Here is a 15,920-nt window from a genome sequence, read left to right on the forward strand (position 1 = left end):
CACACACACACACACACACACACACACACACACACACACGAACACACACACATATACACAACCTGGGAAAGGCAGGTGCAGGTTTACTAGCTATGCCATTTGTAACACAAGTATATGAATCATGTTGATATTCATGAATGACATATAATTATTTAGAAACTTCCAGATAACTGGGCTGGCAGCATCTCCTTTCGTGACACCCTCAATTAACAACTCACCCCAACAAACTGCAAAACTTATTCAGCACTTACTTTATAGATTTCATCTCCTTAACTATAAATTCAATATCTTCATCCAGCCCCTCATCCCAAACTACTCCAGTATCTCAACACACCATCTCTCTCACTACTCATACTAAACAGTCTCCACCTAACTAAATTCCACACAACACATCCCTTAACTCATCCCAGGCTTCCTCTCTCCCTCCTTTATCCTCAAATCAGTTTCCACTTCCATGATAAAAAAATTACTTCTTAAAATTACACTGTCTTCCCTTCAGTTGACATTCTTCCCTCAGAATATGTTAAACTAGCCTCTTATGCCATAGCCTACCCAGTTAGTTTTATCATCAATAGATTCAGTTTCAAATCCCATGGTCACTTCATTTGGAAAGAAGGCTAATATCATCCCTGTCCACAAAGGCAGAAACTCGTATGAAGTTGATAACATCTGTCCAGTAGCAATATTATGTCCCTTTCTAAAAAATGCATCCACACCCACCTGCTACAACACATCCTACAAAATCAGCTGTTAACCCCTACTAAACATGGTTTCAGGCATGGTCATAGTAAAACTTCCGCCCTTCTGTTCTTCATGGACACTGCAGACTGAGCAAGAGTCACTAGCAAGATAGTCTCTGCACTATTCCTTGAACTGTCCAAACCTTTTGACATGGTCCCTCACCCAAAACCATTGCAACAACTATCTAATATTGGTATATCTACTGCTCTAAATTGGCTTCATAGTTATTTATCTGATAGACTCCAGGCAGAAAAATGTCAATACCCTATATCCCCTTACCTCCCTAACACCACTGGAGTACCACAAGGTTTCATCTTTGGACCCTGTCTTTTCAATATCTTAATCAATAATTCCCACACCGCCTCCTTCTAAGCCTCTCTAATCCAATATGCAGATGATCTCACACCTATATGCTCCTCTAATACTCTGTCACATTTCTTATGCCTACCGGATCTGGTGGATTTCTTTGAGAAAATCCTAAAGTCATGGATGAGGATAAAATAGTACATACCACTTACCTTGACCTGGCCAATGCATTTAATAGAACTCCCCACCCAGATACACAAAACTGCATAAATCCCTATGTCACCATATGGATAGTCAGTTGGCTCATAGACAAGACACATGTGGCTAAAGTGGGTGAATCCAGATCCAGCAAGAGTACAGTTACTAGTGGTGTGCCACAGGGCTGAGTGCTGAGACCACTCCTGTTTAGAATATACTTCTCTGAAGTCAAGGCTAATGTGGAAGGCCTCTGGATGACAAAGTTTGCAGATGACTGCAAGCTGGGAGCTCTGCAGTAACAGAAATATTTCTTAAATTTTCTCTGTGAACTTGCTTTTCCTCCTCACGTATCATTACTATTGTTGTTTAAAGGACTCTATGGAATCCCCCAGCAATATAGATATCCTTCAGGAGGGTCAAGATCAGAAAATGATTGGTGCCAGAACCATGGCCTAAAATTAAAAACTAAAAAATGCATACCCTTTGGGAAGTCAAATACCATTGCAAATTAACACATCAATAACATACCACTAACAGTAGACTCAGAGGTGAGAGACATAGGTGCACAGATTGATAACAGCCTAAACTTTGACTGCCATGTACCCACAGTGGTAAGGAAGTCCTTCTATATGGCACAATTTATAAATAAAGCCATGGCATCCAGATCCAAGGAAATTATAGTCCCACTGTACTCAGCCCTCATTAGACCAATAATTGAGCACAATGTGCCATTCCACATGTGCTTGACTTGGCACTTACAGCAGCTGCAACAACCTCAGAGGATCCTCACAAAAAATATAGGGTGTAAACAACATGATCTATGCAGATAGTCTAAAAGCTATATCTGTTTACACTGTCTCCTACAGATTATTCAGGGGTGACTTATGCCTGACCTACAAGGCACTCACAAATCCAGCCCTGATGGAGTTGCAACACATCCACAAACTCCACTCGGGTCACCTGAACCAGGGATCTAAACTTAGTGAGCAACTAAAACAAAACATGCTGGAGAGACAAATATGTGTCTCAGAGATTGCCCCTTCTATTGAACAGGCTTCCTATTCACATTAAGCAGAGCTCTTCCATGGTTTTCTTCAATGCAATTTGGATCAATGGATAGGTAATTACAAATTCACATCTGGGGTAACATGTCTCTTATGTACAGGGGCAATCTGTAAGATACTCAAGGCATAGGCACAGACCCATGCCATCTTCTAGCCCATAGAGGCCACATATTGGATAAAATCAAGTTATATTGGCTAAGCTTGTAAAGGCTCTTAAGCCATTAGCCTAGTAATCTCTTAGGAACTTATGAACATATAAACTCAAGAATCCTTCACCTCCTTTGAGACCTGGCAATGCCCATCTTCTTCTTAATACCCAAAACAACTAAGCTACTCTTTTTCTCCTCCCCAAAACTTTAACTTTACTCTTTTCACTAAATAGCATTGAAATAGAAGTCCTCCATGTAGAACTGGTAGGTATGATAACTGATGACATTTTCATATTTGACCTTCATTTCCAAAATAACATAAAAACCTCACAAGATATTGCTATGCTCTACTGTTACAAACATTTCTAAATTCAACCACAAAAATCACCCTCACAATTACATTCCTTCTTAGCAGTGGTGCCGGAAGCTGTTGAAGACTGGGGGGGGGGGGGGGGGGTGAGAGGAGCACTTAGTTGTAAATAATTGCCCTTTTTAGATCACTATTTACTACCACAACATAGGTTCACCTGGAGGACATTTGAATTAACATTTTCTGATTGGTCTTACCTATCCCATGGCTGATAATTGTATATTAGCCCCAGTGAGAATAACTGTGATCATACCACAGATAATTTGAGGGGGCCCATGTAAAGGATGCAGCATTTAGGAACTGCCTCTATCCATTATCTAGCTCTTACTCTTAGCACTAACCAACAAACATTCACTCACACACTCCTAATCCCTAAAACCAAAATGTTCTGTATATCAGAAATCAGAATTAGCAGAAATACCACTTTCCTCCCTCAAACTACCTTTCTCCATTCGACAAGCGCCACATTCAGCTAGCAGTGTACTTGACCACTTCTCCATAAACTGAACACTTTCATTAAAAAAGGCATTCAACAACCTCTGGCAGGCCCATATTATATATACACTCATGCATGCACACACACTGATGAATGAGGCAGTATAGAAGAACAATGGAAGATAATGAGTACCGATTTCCACAGACGAGGCGAAATGTTACCCAAATTAGAGACTTTGATCGACAAGCAGTATCTTGAAACAGCATCAATAAGAGAAACGTGGTACATAGAGAACTGTTAAAACATTTGGTGTTACAGTATATTGGAAGAGCGGGGTAGGGAGCACTGCGGTCCAATATAAATATAAGACTGAGTATCAAAATAACAAATGAGTAAAGAAAAAGGACAGGCGGCACCACTGCAATGAATACTGGAAATGATAGCACAGTCCAAATAACATTCTATACTTTTTCATGGGAAAGCAACACAAGAAAATAAGAAGCTATCAGTTTAAAACAGGCAGGTGGCCTGAGCTACTTGGCGCATTTCAACATGACTTTGTTACAGAATTTTTGAAAAGAAAATACAAACGATTCATTTTAATACCCCTCCCCTAACTGCATATTAAGGCATTAGCACAGCTTGCTTGGAAGTATTTGCACAGGTATTTTTATACCCCAAGCTGACTTCAGGTTTTTCCTCAAGTAGACATAAAATACTGGAGGTGTGATAGGGAGCAAAGAGGTAACTAGCAACATGTTTTTGGGAGTGTACGGTGTTGGCAAGTTTTAAAAATTCCCAACAGAATACGTTTGTCAGAAATATTGGCAGAACAATTGCTGTAAATAAGGAAATTACTCTTTTGAGCTGGCACACAAGTGGGGAGCCATTATGGAACAGGTTATCAAACAACACAGCAGAACAGCCAAGGCAATCCAATTCAAACATTCTAGCTATCAAGTAGACTTTGGCAAAAATAAAAAAGGGGGGGGGTAATATATCAGATGAGATGGTAATGTTACAAAACAAGATGGTGCCACCTAAGAAATAAAAAGACTTTGTAGGAAACAAATATGCAAATCACAATAAAAGGGGAAATGTGGCTCTCAAATGAACGGACCTCACAAGTTTGGAAAACATACAGGAAATACTGGAGAGCACATAAACCAATTGCGATGATTCAGAAATTAAAGCAGAAGTAAACATCAAAGCAGGCAGGAAATCCAGGGTCCACTTGGGAAAGGCTCAGTCACTCAGTCAAACAGAAATAAAATATTGCACACAGACACGAAAACATAAAGGAAGAAATGGAGGGATAAAGTAGAACACTAAGGCTGTTACGTTAATACCTTTACTAAGCATTCATTTGAAAGTCATCCGACAAAAGCCATGACAGGAAAAGCTGCAAAATCAATGCAAGAACACAATCAGCCACTGCACAATTATAAAATGCCACTAAACGTCGGTTTCTATAGATATTGACAACAGCCATGGTGCTGAACTCAATCACATCAGTTACAATGAAATCCAACTTACTTTACATAATGGCTTACACAGAAAAAGAACATTTGTTATGATAATTTTAAATCAGACTTTTGTTCCAGTGTTGCACATGACCAGGAAGGATGACTTCTTGTCTGTTAACACTAACACTTGTTTTTGCCGAAACCAACCAGCAGTCTTAATAAAGCGATCTCATGCTTTACCGTCATCATTAAAATAAAGTAAGTAATAGCCAGTAAAAAGGGCACCATAATGGTGAATGGCCTAATAAATGGTAGGCAGTCTTTCTTGCACACATCTTTGGTTGCAAGCATCCAGAACATTTGATAGGTGTAATATAAAAGTTTGCCTCTCAACACAGTACTTCACAAAAACACTGCCATTTCTTCTTTGCCACTTACAAAAATGAAGACTTAAGTCCATCCTTAAAACAAACCCTGACAAAACACTCGTTAACTTACTCATATGGATTCGATCCTCGACTGACAGTGTAGGAACCTGAAATAAACTGAAGTAGCCAATAGGATATAGCATAAGGATGTACAACTAACTGCTGTTGATTGTGCTTTATAGCCATTAATAATTCATCACAATTGTTTATATTAATACTACATCTCACAAACATAAAAGAAACTCAGAGAAAGCTGACAAAATAATCCTGAATACTACAACCAAAGTTAGCATCACTTTTCCACCTGTGAGACACAGCGCCGCGTTCCTTTACTAGAATAGTAAATCGATGATACCTGGTGACCTAACACTGACACAGTACTTACATTCCCCAGTGTGAAAGACCACCCTTTGGCCTCCTTCGGTATTGCTTTCACTCCTAAGCACACATCAGAAGAGAAAATAACACACTAGCCAGAAAGATGCACAATTCAATCCCCAGTAGCCAACAGCAGACATGTTTACTGTACTCTTGACTCCTCAGACACGCTTGTCTGCCAACTCACCTGCACAATGATCATGACGTTTTCCGCGCACTTTTGTTTTTACATTTGTTAGCGTACAGCGCACATATGAGTCCTCTCTTGGGTCCAAGGTTTTAAGGTCGTCTTGCAGATGAGTTTAAATTACACACGAGTCCTCTGTTGCGCCCTCCGTGTTTTTAAGGTCTTGCAGCTGTAAAAGTGAGGGGGGGGTATTCCACCCCCCCCCTCAGTCTATGGTTCCAGTGCCCATGCTTCTTAGCAACCTCCATACCATACTAAAATCTAAACTCGAAGTATACTATAATAAAATTGCAAAATCTGCTATTAGCTCAACACTCTTCACTCACAGCTGCATTGCTCTCCACTAATTAAATTGGGTTGAACTCACCTCACCTACCTTTAGCTAATTACAGCACATAATATAATTTATAACCCCCCTGCTTATCCTATCTTTCAACAACATTCTCCCTTGTACCACCCTAACAGACCCCTACGCTCTAATAACAATCATCTTACCACTATCTACAAACCTAGTAAATCTTTTGGTCTCTATCTCTACTCCCACACTATTGCAAGAAGATGGAACTCCATCCCACTATCCATCAGATGTAACTCAAGCCTGCAGACATTCAAAGCATCTCTGTAGGAATTCCTGTCTAACACCTGGCTCTGATCTTGTTCTATTCCTAGCTAACCTCTTACCTACTGTCCTCCTTCTCCTCTGCTAGTAACAGAGTTTTCCGATCCTCATTTCTTGTCTCAGGCTTAACTAAGATATTGTAATTATACATTTTCCCCTAGGAACTTGCTTTTCCTCCTCATACATCATTACTACTGTTGTTTAAAGGACTATATGGAATGTATCATATCATTTTGTATATTTGATTGTCAACTGTAAATGTTTCTGCTCTGTCACATAGAATGTATGATTACATATGTGGGGCTTTTCTCACCCTGCATCCACTGAGAATGTGTCTTCTAGGCTCAGTCAGACTTTCCCGGTAAACAAATGACAATAAAAAAAATAAATACCTTTCTACAATAGATAAGGTAATGGGCAGAATACATCGGCTAAACTCTCTTACCTGACATTAAAATCTGTACTATATTTTGTTGCTAACTTGCAGTGTATTGATGTTTCTAACCAGTATAATGTTAGACTTTGGTATAACTCCCTTTTAAGATACCTTTCTTATTTGTTATTTCATAATCTGCTGTTACTTCAGTTATTTTCTCTCTATTTGTGCTCTCCCATCCATGCAGGATTAACTTGACATTGTACTGTTACCCTGTTTCCGCAGTTCTCTTTCTCCATTCTGTCTTCCTCAGCACAAAATGGGGATGGTACAAGTAGCCTTGTCATTCAGTAGGTGAGGGGGTGATTCTCTTTAGACCAATAGCCATGCATTCTTCTACTATTGCAAGCCACATAAGGTCCATAGTTTCTTGAAGGACCAAACTTATAAAATTTGTCCAATAAGCAGGATGGGCCCACCTCTGTTATGTCTGTTACTGTGCATGCAGCTTCCCCTCAACATCTTCAGGAGTTACCAGCAGAATGATGAGCCCACTAATCAACTGAGGCAGACACATGGACCTCTATGACTGGTCTTTTTCTAGCTCCTGTGCTGTTAAAACTCTCAGGTCACAGGTGGAGCAAACAAATATGTTGTCTCCTTCCTAGTGAACTGACATCTGTTACTTTAGTCATGTCCCTAGAATAATGTAATGTAATACAATCATGTGGTACCTTTTAGCTAAAGGTAATAGTTCATAATTTCTAGTTTCTTTGGAAGCGACAATGGTTGTGGTGTCTTTTTTCTCTCCTTTGTAAGCACATTTCCCTAGTTCTTCTTAGCTGTTTGAATGAATGAGATAAAAGTTGATTTTTACCCACACATTCACACTAGATGGTCGAATGTTGTTGCATTTGTTTTTGTTTAGAGTACTGCTAGTTAATCCTGGAAGGTATTAACCTGTTTTACTAGTTTAATGAATATGTTCAATGTGAACAGCTATTTTATGAAAGGCTTTGAAAAGTCTATACAATCTGAGCAGTACATTTTATCTTTAGGGTCTTAGGGGCCTAATAACCATGTTTAATCAGTTTAGGCACACCTCTACCTATCCTGACAAAATGAACAACTGCTTCCTTGTTCAAATTAAGCTTTAATGAGGACATAGTATGAAGACTAAATAGGAAATTAGATTGGACACCGTGCTGGTCACTGTTCGGACATGTTGATCACCATTCATACTCATCTAGGAAAGGCATGTACCTTTAAAGCACTTTCAAGAACAATTAAACTTCTGAAAAAAAAACTGTAATATATTTACCATTTCTGTTTTTATGAGTATAGCTATAAAATTATTGCTAAATTTTATGGTATTAACAAAGTTGTGGTTACAATTTAATAACTACTTTTCATAAATTTGAGTACTTCTAAGCTGAAGTAGCTATTTTATCTGTTACAGATCTACATCATCTGATACAGCAAGCAGAACCAGTGAAACAGTGGAAATGCGTCAGCCTACAAAGAACAAAAACAACCGACACAAACGTCTTTCCAACATTTTTCAACGAGGAAGTAGTGGTATCCGCTGGGGAAGTGAGAAGAAGCTCTACGAAATTGAAGATGTGAAACTAGATATGGACACTATGGCGGAACTTACTGGCCAGAAGAATGTACCAGGCATCCTCAAGATCTTTGGGGAAGGGATCTCTGCTGGGGCCAATTACAAAAGTGTGCTGGCCACACCTCGTTCTACCTCCCAGGAATTAGTAAAGGAAGCGCTGGAGCGATATTCTGTGGATGTCACTGATGTGCAGGATTTTGTTCTCTGTGATGTGATTGGCAGCTTTGAAGGGGTGGATGGGGACTGGAAGATGGAATACCTACGGATAGTGGGGGATTATGAGAAACCACTTGTCCTGCAAGATATGTGGAAGCCCAAAACAGGCTTTTCTCGACGCTTTGAGATTCGCAAGAAGACAGAAGTAGAGAAGTTAACAATTGATGACGACAAGGAAACAGCAGGTAAAAATATATTAAATATTAATTTGCTTGACTAAATTTAGAAGTAGTAAAATTATTTCTTTGGCATTTTATTATTTCGTAGGCACACTGATCTGTGTCTTTTGAGACGTGCGGGAATAAAAATCATATAAAGCACAAAAAAATCAAATTACTTAAACCAATGTCAGCAAAACAAAATGTAGAAAAAAGTACTGCATCACAGAAATTGAATTTATTGTATTGGTGTGGTATGATGCATACACACATTTATTCACACCTTCTAGGGTCTGTGCATAAGCAGAAAGCCCAATTGACCAAACACAGCATTCATGAATGAGTTCAGGTATAACTCATGCCCAAACCATGTATTCTAGTAGATGTACCATGTTCCAATTTTTAAAACGCTGTTCAGCTCTTATTTTATAACTTCCTGTCTTTTCACATTTAAATTTGGTTTAATCTTCGACTGAGTTGTAGGAGCCACTGATCTTAATCGTATTTGATATGTGAAAATTAACAAAAACAATGGTTTTGGAAAAGTCAGTGATTTGCAGTTGGACAAAAGAGCACAACCTATTTTTATTCAAAACAGTTCTTTGAAGGCATTCTTGGTGTTTTTTTTTCTGTATTTGTTTGTATCTGTGTTTCTCCAAGAAGGAACTGTCATATGTGAAAATTAGTTCAGAAGGGTACTGGAATCTTTATTTTTTGTCATCTTTGCATATATGTTGTGCAGCTGTCATAAAATAAAACTGTAAAGATTTTTCCTTTTTTTGCTTATGTATGGTTATGCATCCTGACAGATATTTTCTTCATCAGTAACATATCCATTACCTCAGTTGGCAAATATATCTAATAACCTCTTAAATTTGTAATTATCTGTTGCAGAAGAATTCTCTAAATATAGTTAAAGATTAGACCTGCATAGGAACAAATATACAGAGCAGTGATTTTCAACCCAGGTTCCTTACAATCTTAGGGTTCCTATGGGATCTTACAGGAGTTCCCTCCCAAAATTTTTAATGGTAAAAATAGAACAGCTTCTGTTAGTGGGAGAAGAAATGCAGGTGTGCATGTCATCATTCATCAGTGGATTCAACAGTTTTGCAAAAGTTATCATTCATTAATTAATGGCAGAATGGATGCAGAGATTTTGTAACTCTTTCATTCTTTTGGCAGATTCCAAACAATATAACACTATGTTCTAAGGTTTACATTCATTTGATCAAGCGCACATTGCTCGAGCGGGTATAACACAGACTTTTATGCACGAATCTCGTAATGCCAAACAGTCGGAATGTTGTAAACACCGAATTCGATATTTCTGACCGCTCTACCACCTAAATGAGTGCTACCAAGGGTCAAAAAGGGAGCGATATTTTGCGATTCGCAACTCTTACAATCGCTTTTTTGAGATTTTGCCGCACTGCTTTTGACAATACCCGATTTACCATCCACCGGCCGATCAAATGCATGTATACCATGTTCTAATTAAATTTAATAAAAATTCCAATTACTGTGTGTCACTATGTCTTATTTTTAATAACACAAATACATTTGTAGTGCCTGGAGCTTATGCTCTGATATTCAGGAAAAAGGCAAATCAGTTAAGCACTCCTATAGTATGAAACCCAACCTTAGCAAATGTTAAGCACTCCCTGCTTAATTTGTTAAGGTCGCGTCTGACTCTAGGCAGTCAGACCTGCCAGTACTGACCAGCAAAGAAAGTGGCAGAATAAAAAACAGATCTGTTTCTATCTGTTGTCCATACCAGTAAGATGTCCTTGACTTCCTGTTATAAACATAGAAAGTAGCTACAATAACAGGATGTGTGTTCACCTGCATTTTCTGAAGGATATGAAGTCTGATACTGAAATGTATGTTCCTATTTTGTGAATTCACTCCTCAGTAATTTGCCCCAAAAGATGCGGATTTTATGAGGAACAGATGAAAATATATTAGGTTGATCGTAATGGCAAGGAGGGAATAAACATACCAGACTGTTTCTGACAGCACTTGCTAAGTGCTTTGCATCACTGAAAGCCAGTAAAACACAACATTTTTTCCACTTTAATTTGTAGTACATGGAGCAGATAAAGCTCCATGCACTACAAAGAAATATGATTGGGTCTCCGATCATAACTTTTAATTATGTGTTCTCGACATGGATGTCAAGATTCACCTCACGAGCTTCTCTCTCAAGGTAAATTTCATCCATGTCTCGAACACATAACAAAAGCTTATGATTGACGACTCAGTCATAATCCTCTGTGTTATTTCCACAGGAAACTTTTATCATCATATTACATATTTAGAAATGAGGAATTACAAATGCATTATAAAATTAGATGCTTACAGCTGGTGGAAGGCATAGAGTTTAGAGATTCTAGAGTAGCATTGATGGCTTCTGCAGGTTTTTTCACCAGAAAAGGACTGAAAACTTCTAGAAATCCTTAACAGTCCCGAGAACTGTTTGAATCTTTTGAATTCTCCCCTATTTAATACCCTCCCACTTTCACTGTATATGTTTCCAAATGTCACTGCATAATTCCAGAGCTGTTGGGAACTAGCTTTGCAATGCCTCTATGTTCAAATAAAACAATCATATTTATAATAGTGCTGTTATTACTTTATCTCAAAATGCTTCAAACACACATGATGCTTAAGAGTGCTAGTGAAGTAAATGAATGTATTGCAGCAAGGACAATGCATACTCTCACCACCCAAAGCCTGGAAAATGCAAATACCACTTTTATCCAAAAGGCTTTTTGGCATAATATTAGGAAAATATTTCACACTTTTTCTGAATAATTATTTCTATCTTTAATTTTCAAATAATCACCAAACAAGACAGGACAAGCATTATTTTTAACACTTCATTCAAATATTGGCACACTTCATCAGTACTTCACACACCAGTTATGTAATATCCTTGTATTACTGCAAATGGTACTGCTTTTCAGGTATTCACTTCATTTCCAAGTGGTACTAAAACCTCAACCTTATAGGTTCATAGATTCATACTAAACTAATAGCAGAAGGGCCATCAAGAAACATAGTCATTAGACCACTTGGTATTGACAGTATACTAGCTGCTCCAGTATGAAGATTATTTTCATATAAACAAGGCACAAATTTATGGTCCCCCACCTAATCATATAGTCTAGTTTTGAAATAGATAGGGAGCAGCTATGTTTGATGTGCAGAAGGAGTTTATTCCTTAGTCAGGGAGTACTCTGCATTATAAATATGCCACACCAACAGGTGATGTATATCTTACAGTGGAGGTTGAGGTCTTTGGCACAAGACAAACCATTTGTTCTGTGAAGGTGAAGAATATCAAAAAGAGTAAGATGTCAGTGCTCAAAAGACTAAACAGAGATCACGTCTAAGGGTATATCCAAGACAGATTAGATGGAAAGGACCTTTATTCTTTCAGGGTACATAGACAGTGCAGTCCATATATCTTTGACAGAAACATTTGAGGTCTTTCAAGATGGTCAAGTGCTTTGTAAGGTAGTTGTGTTTAAGGTCAGGTCTAATAAGGCAAGATCATAGATGACCCAAAACTTTATGTGACATAGAAGAGATATGTCCACAGATCAGCTGAAAAAGTTAGGACTCCTTAATCATAACTGAGATGCGGTAATCAAAAGAATGACTGTTATCAGCTTATGTACTCCAATCCCAGATAACCACATCTATTTTGAGAAGGTCATTAACAATACAGTAAGTGGATAGGGTTATGTCCTCCTCAAACATAACTATAAAGCAATTTTTGGCATTTAAAGTGAGACCATGACTGATGCACCAGACATTAATCTGGTCCGGGCTCCTGAGTATCTGAGGAAAATTTTACAATTCTATTCAGTTTGCAGTCGTCAACAAACAAAGTTAGCCACAATCCTTTGACATTTACTTTCAAGTCTGAGAAACAGAAGCTAAAAAGTAGGGACCCAGTGCAGAATCTTATGTCAGTGACAATCCTCTGGTTAGAGAAGTTGTCTTCTGCTTTAGTAGTGTACATTCTGTTAGATGGCCAACTGGCTATCCAGCATACAGTTATATGTTAAGTTGGGAGAGTTTATCTTTGATACTAGTGTGGGGAATCATGCTAGAGTTATTTGGGTAAAGGCAAGTAGTAAGGACTGCCATATCACTCATCTAGGGCTTCAGTGACCGTCTCAAAGAAATCAAATCGATTGAGCAGGCACTACTTACCTTTTGTAAATCCAGACTGATTTAGGTCTACCATTTGAAGGCCACCTATGCTGTTGTTTATCAGCTTAGCACGTATCATACCATAACTTTAATGATGATATTTATGAGGCTAATAGATCTACAGTTTTGAGAGTCTGCCATGGGACCACCTTTGCGGAATGGTATCACTCTATTCACTCCTCATGCCTTCGGAACATAACCCATGGACAACTTAAAATGAAGAGGACTGGAAGGGGTTTGGCCAGCTGAAGATATTATCAGGTCCTATGGAGCTAGCCATTTTGGTTTTGGCTATAGTGGGGTTTAAGGGGATTTTGGGAGGGATTTGTGGGTTGGTAGTAGGAAGACATCTGGCAGAGTTAGGAGAGTGAAATTAGCACAGAATCTGTCTGCCAGAATATTAGCAATAGATTTGTATAAATAAATCCGGTTTCTTACCTTTCCAGAGCTTCTCCAAGGTTGTCTCCTCAGCATCCCCTTATCACAAACACCTGCTGTTTCAAGCATCTTGAGCAGTGAACCTGGACTTTCTTTCTCTCCGACTAATGGACTGGGTCCCCCAGTTCCATCATTTATCAGATATGGGGAATACTTAGCATAGGTGAGCTCCCTAATTGCCACCACACAAAACTCTCATGTAGAGAAGATTTTCAAAGGTAAGTGGAAGTCCTTTTTCATTTGGCCATCTGCAAAGAATTTGGTCCTCCATTCATCTCATATGTCATATGCCCAGGAATTACAGTCACTTTCTTGACTTTGTGCTCCTTGGATGTCTCATTGTTATCAAATGAATAAAAAAATACATATAGTGTAAAACATTGCAACTCCCCCTCACAGACACAGACACACACACACACACACACACACACACACACACACACACACACACACACACACACACACACACACACCTTTCATCTGTCCCTGATTTTTTACAGAACATCTCTGATTTTGTATATATTTTTGCTCTGTCACTCAAAAAGTTTTTTTTTTATTTCTGGTAAATCTCAGAGGATTACAGCCAGTCAATAAATATAGAAATTATAGTTCCATATATGTTGTTGCTTAAACAAACTTGATGATGGAAAACCTCCTGCTCTAACAACTTTTTTTAAGTGAATTAGGGTAATATTTAAAAATTGTGATTAATTCTACATCTTTGTACCCATATTTTGGTTGACTTTGCCTAGAATTCTTGAGCAAAGAAGATGAGACATATATGCACACACTTTGGGCAGGATTCAGAAGCAGCCCAGCTGTGAGCTATAAAGCTACGGCAAAAATGACTCTTTAATGCAATGGCAGAAATTCAGAGTCACATTAGATCAATGAGGAAAGACCTCATTATCCACTAATTTGCATGTCTCTGAATTGTTAGCACAAGTGGTAACAAGCATTTTGCTGTAGTAATCACCATTGGCAACATGCACACACACACACACACACACACACACACACACACACACACACACACACACAGTCATATCCCCATACTTCTGATATGCCCCAGATGTAACAGAACAGTTCTGATTTTGCCTCTTATATTCACTGTGTTCCTGTCACAGAGTAATTCAGCCAGTCAGTAATACCAGACATTAGCGTTTCATACTTGCATTCATTCAGCAGCAGCAGCTTCTTGCTGCATTGCTCTATAAACTTACTTATTGAATTATATTAATATTTAATGTGTCCCTGGTATCTGTTGTCTATCCCTCTCCATTTAGCCAGTGCTTATTACACTACAAGGATTGAGAGGTATGGAATGCTTCACACACACACACACACACACACACACACACACACACACACACACAGGTGCACACACACACACACACACACACACACACACACACACACACACACACACACACACACACACACACACACACACACTCACACACACACACACACACACACACACACACACACACACACACACACACACACACACAGTCACCTCCCCATACTTCTGATATGCCCCAGATGTAACAGAACAGTTCTGATTTTGCCTCTTATATTCACTGTGTTCCTGTCACAGAGGAATTCAGCCAGTCAATAATACCAGACATTAGCGTTTCATACTTGCATTCATTCAGCAGCAGCTTCTTGCTGCATTGCTCTATAAACTTACTTATTGAATTATACTAATATTTAATGTGTCCCTGGTATCTGTTGTCTACCCCTCTCCATTTAGCCAGTGCTTATTACACTACAAGGATTGAGAGGTATGGAATGCTTCACACACACACACACACACACACACACACACACACACACACACACACACACGCACGCAGGCACTCACGCACGCGCACACACACACACACACACACACACACACACACACACACACACACACACACACACACACACACACACACCACTACCCTGCCTGTCCCCTCACTAACCCCCTTAATGTGAGCACCGAGGCAGCATTATGCTTGTCCCCCCTGAATGCTTCATTTACATTTGCAGTAAGGTATAGTGACAGGTCACCACTGTGAGGCACCTCATCACATACAAGCATTGTTGTATGGTTGTCGCTGTATGGGAAATTATGACTGCCATAGGTAAATAGGGCATACTGCTCATTTTACTGACACATACACAAAGACACATGCACTCGCTTGCATGTACACACATACACACATAAACACAAACACACACACACACACACACACATGCACCCACACGCATACACACGGACACACACGCACACATAGACACATGGACACACACGGACACACGCACACATATACACACACACACACGCACACATATACACACACACACACGCACACACACACACACACACACACACACACACACACACACACACACACACACACACACACACATGCTCGCATGTATACACATACACACACATAAGCACATGACATTTGCTTTATTTTTTCCCCAGACTCACTAAATCTCACTATATATAGCCTTTTATGCCACAGTTAGGTTCATAGGTTGGTAC

General features: G+C 39.0%; 1 protein-coding gene across 1 annotated transcript in view; it reads left to right on the plus strand.

Annotated features, from left to right (window-relative positions):
• The window catches only part of RASIP1 (Ras interacting protein 1), a 570,016-nt gene that overhangs the window by 102,749 nt on the left and 451,347 nt on the right, over positions 1-15,920 (plus strand). The window contains exon 3 of the mRNA XM_044081539.1: positions 8,178-8,740. Coding sequence (XP_043937474.1) covers positions 8,178-8,740 — 563 coding nt within the window. The remainder of the gene's footprint in view (positions 1-8,177; positions 8,741-15,920) is intronic.

Source organism: Protopterus annectens, chromosome 1.part1 (genome assembly GCF_019279795.1).
Source record: "Protopterus annectens isolate FY-2018-M chromosome 1.part1, PAN1.0, whole genome shotgun sequence".
Taxonomy (NCBI): Eukaryota; Metazoa; Chordata; order Ceratodontiformes; family Protopteridae; genus Protopterus; species Protopterus annectens.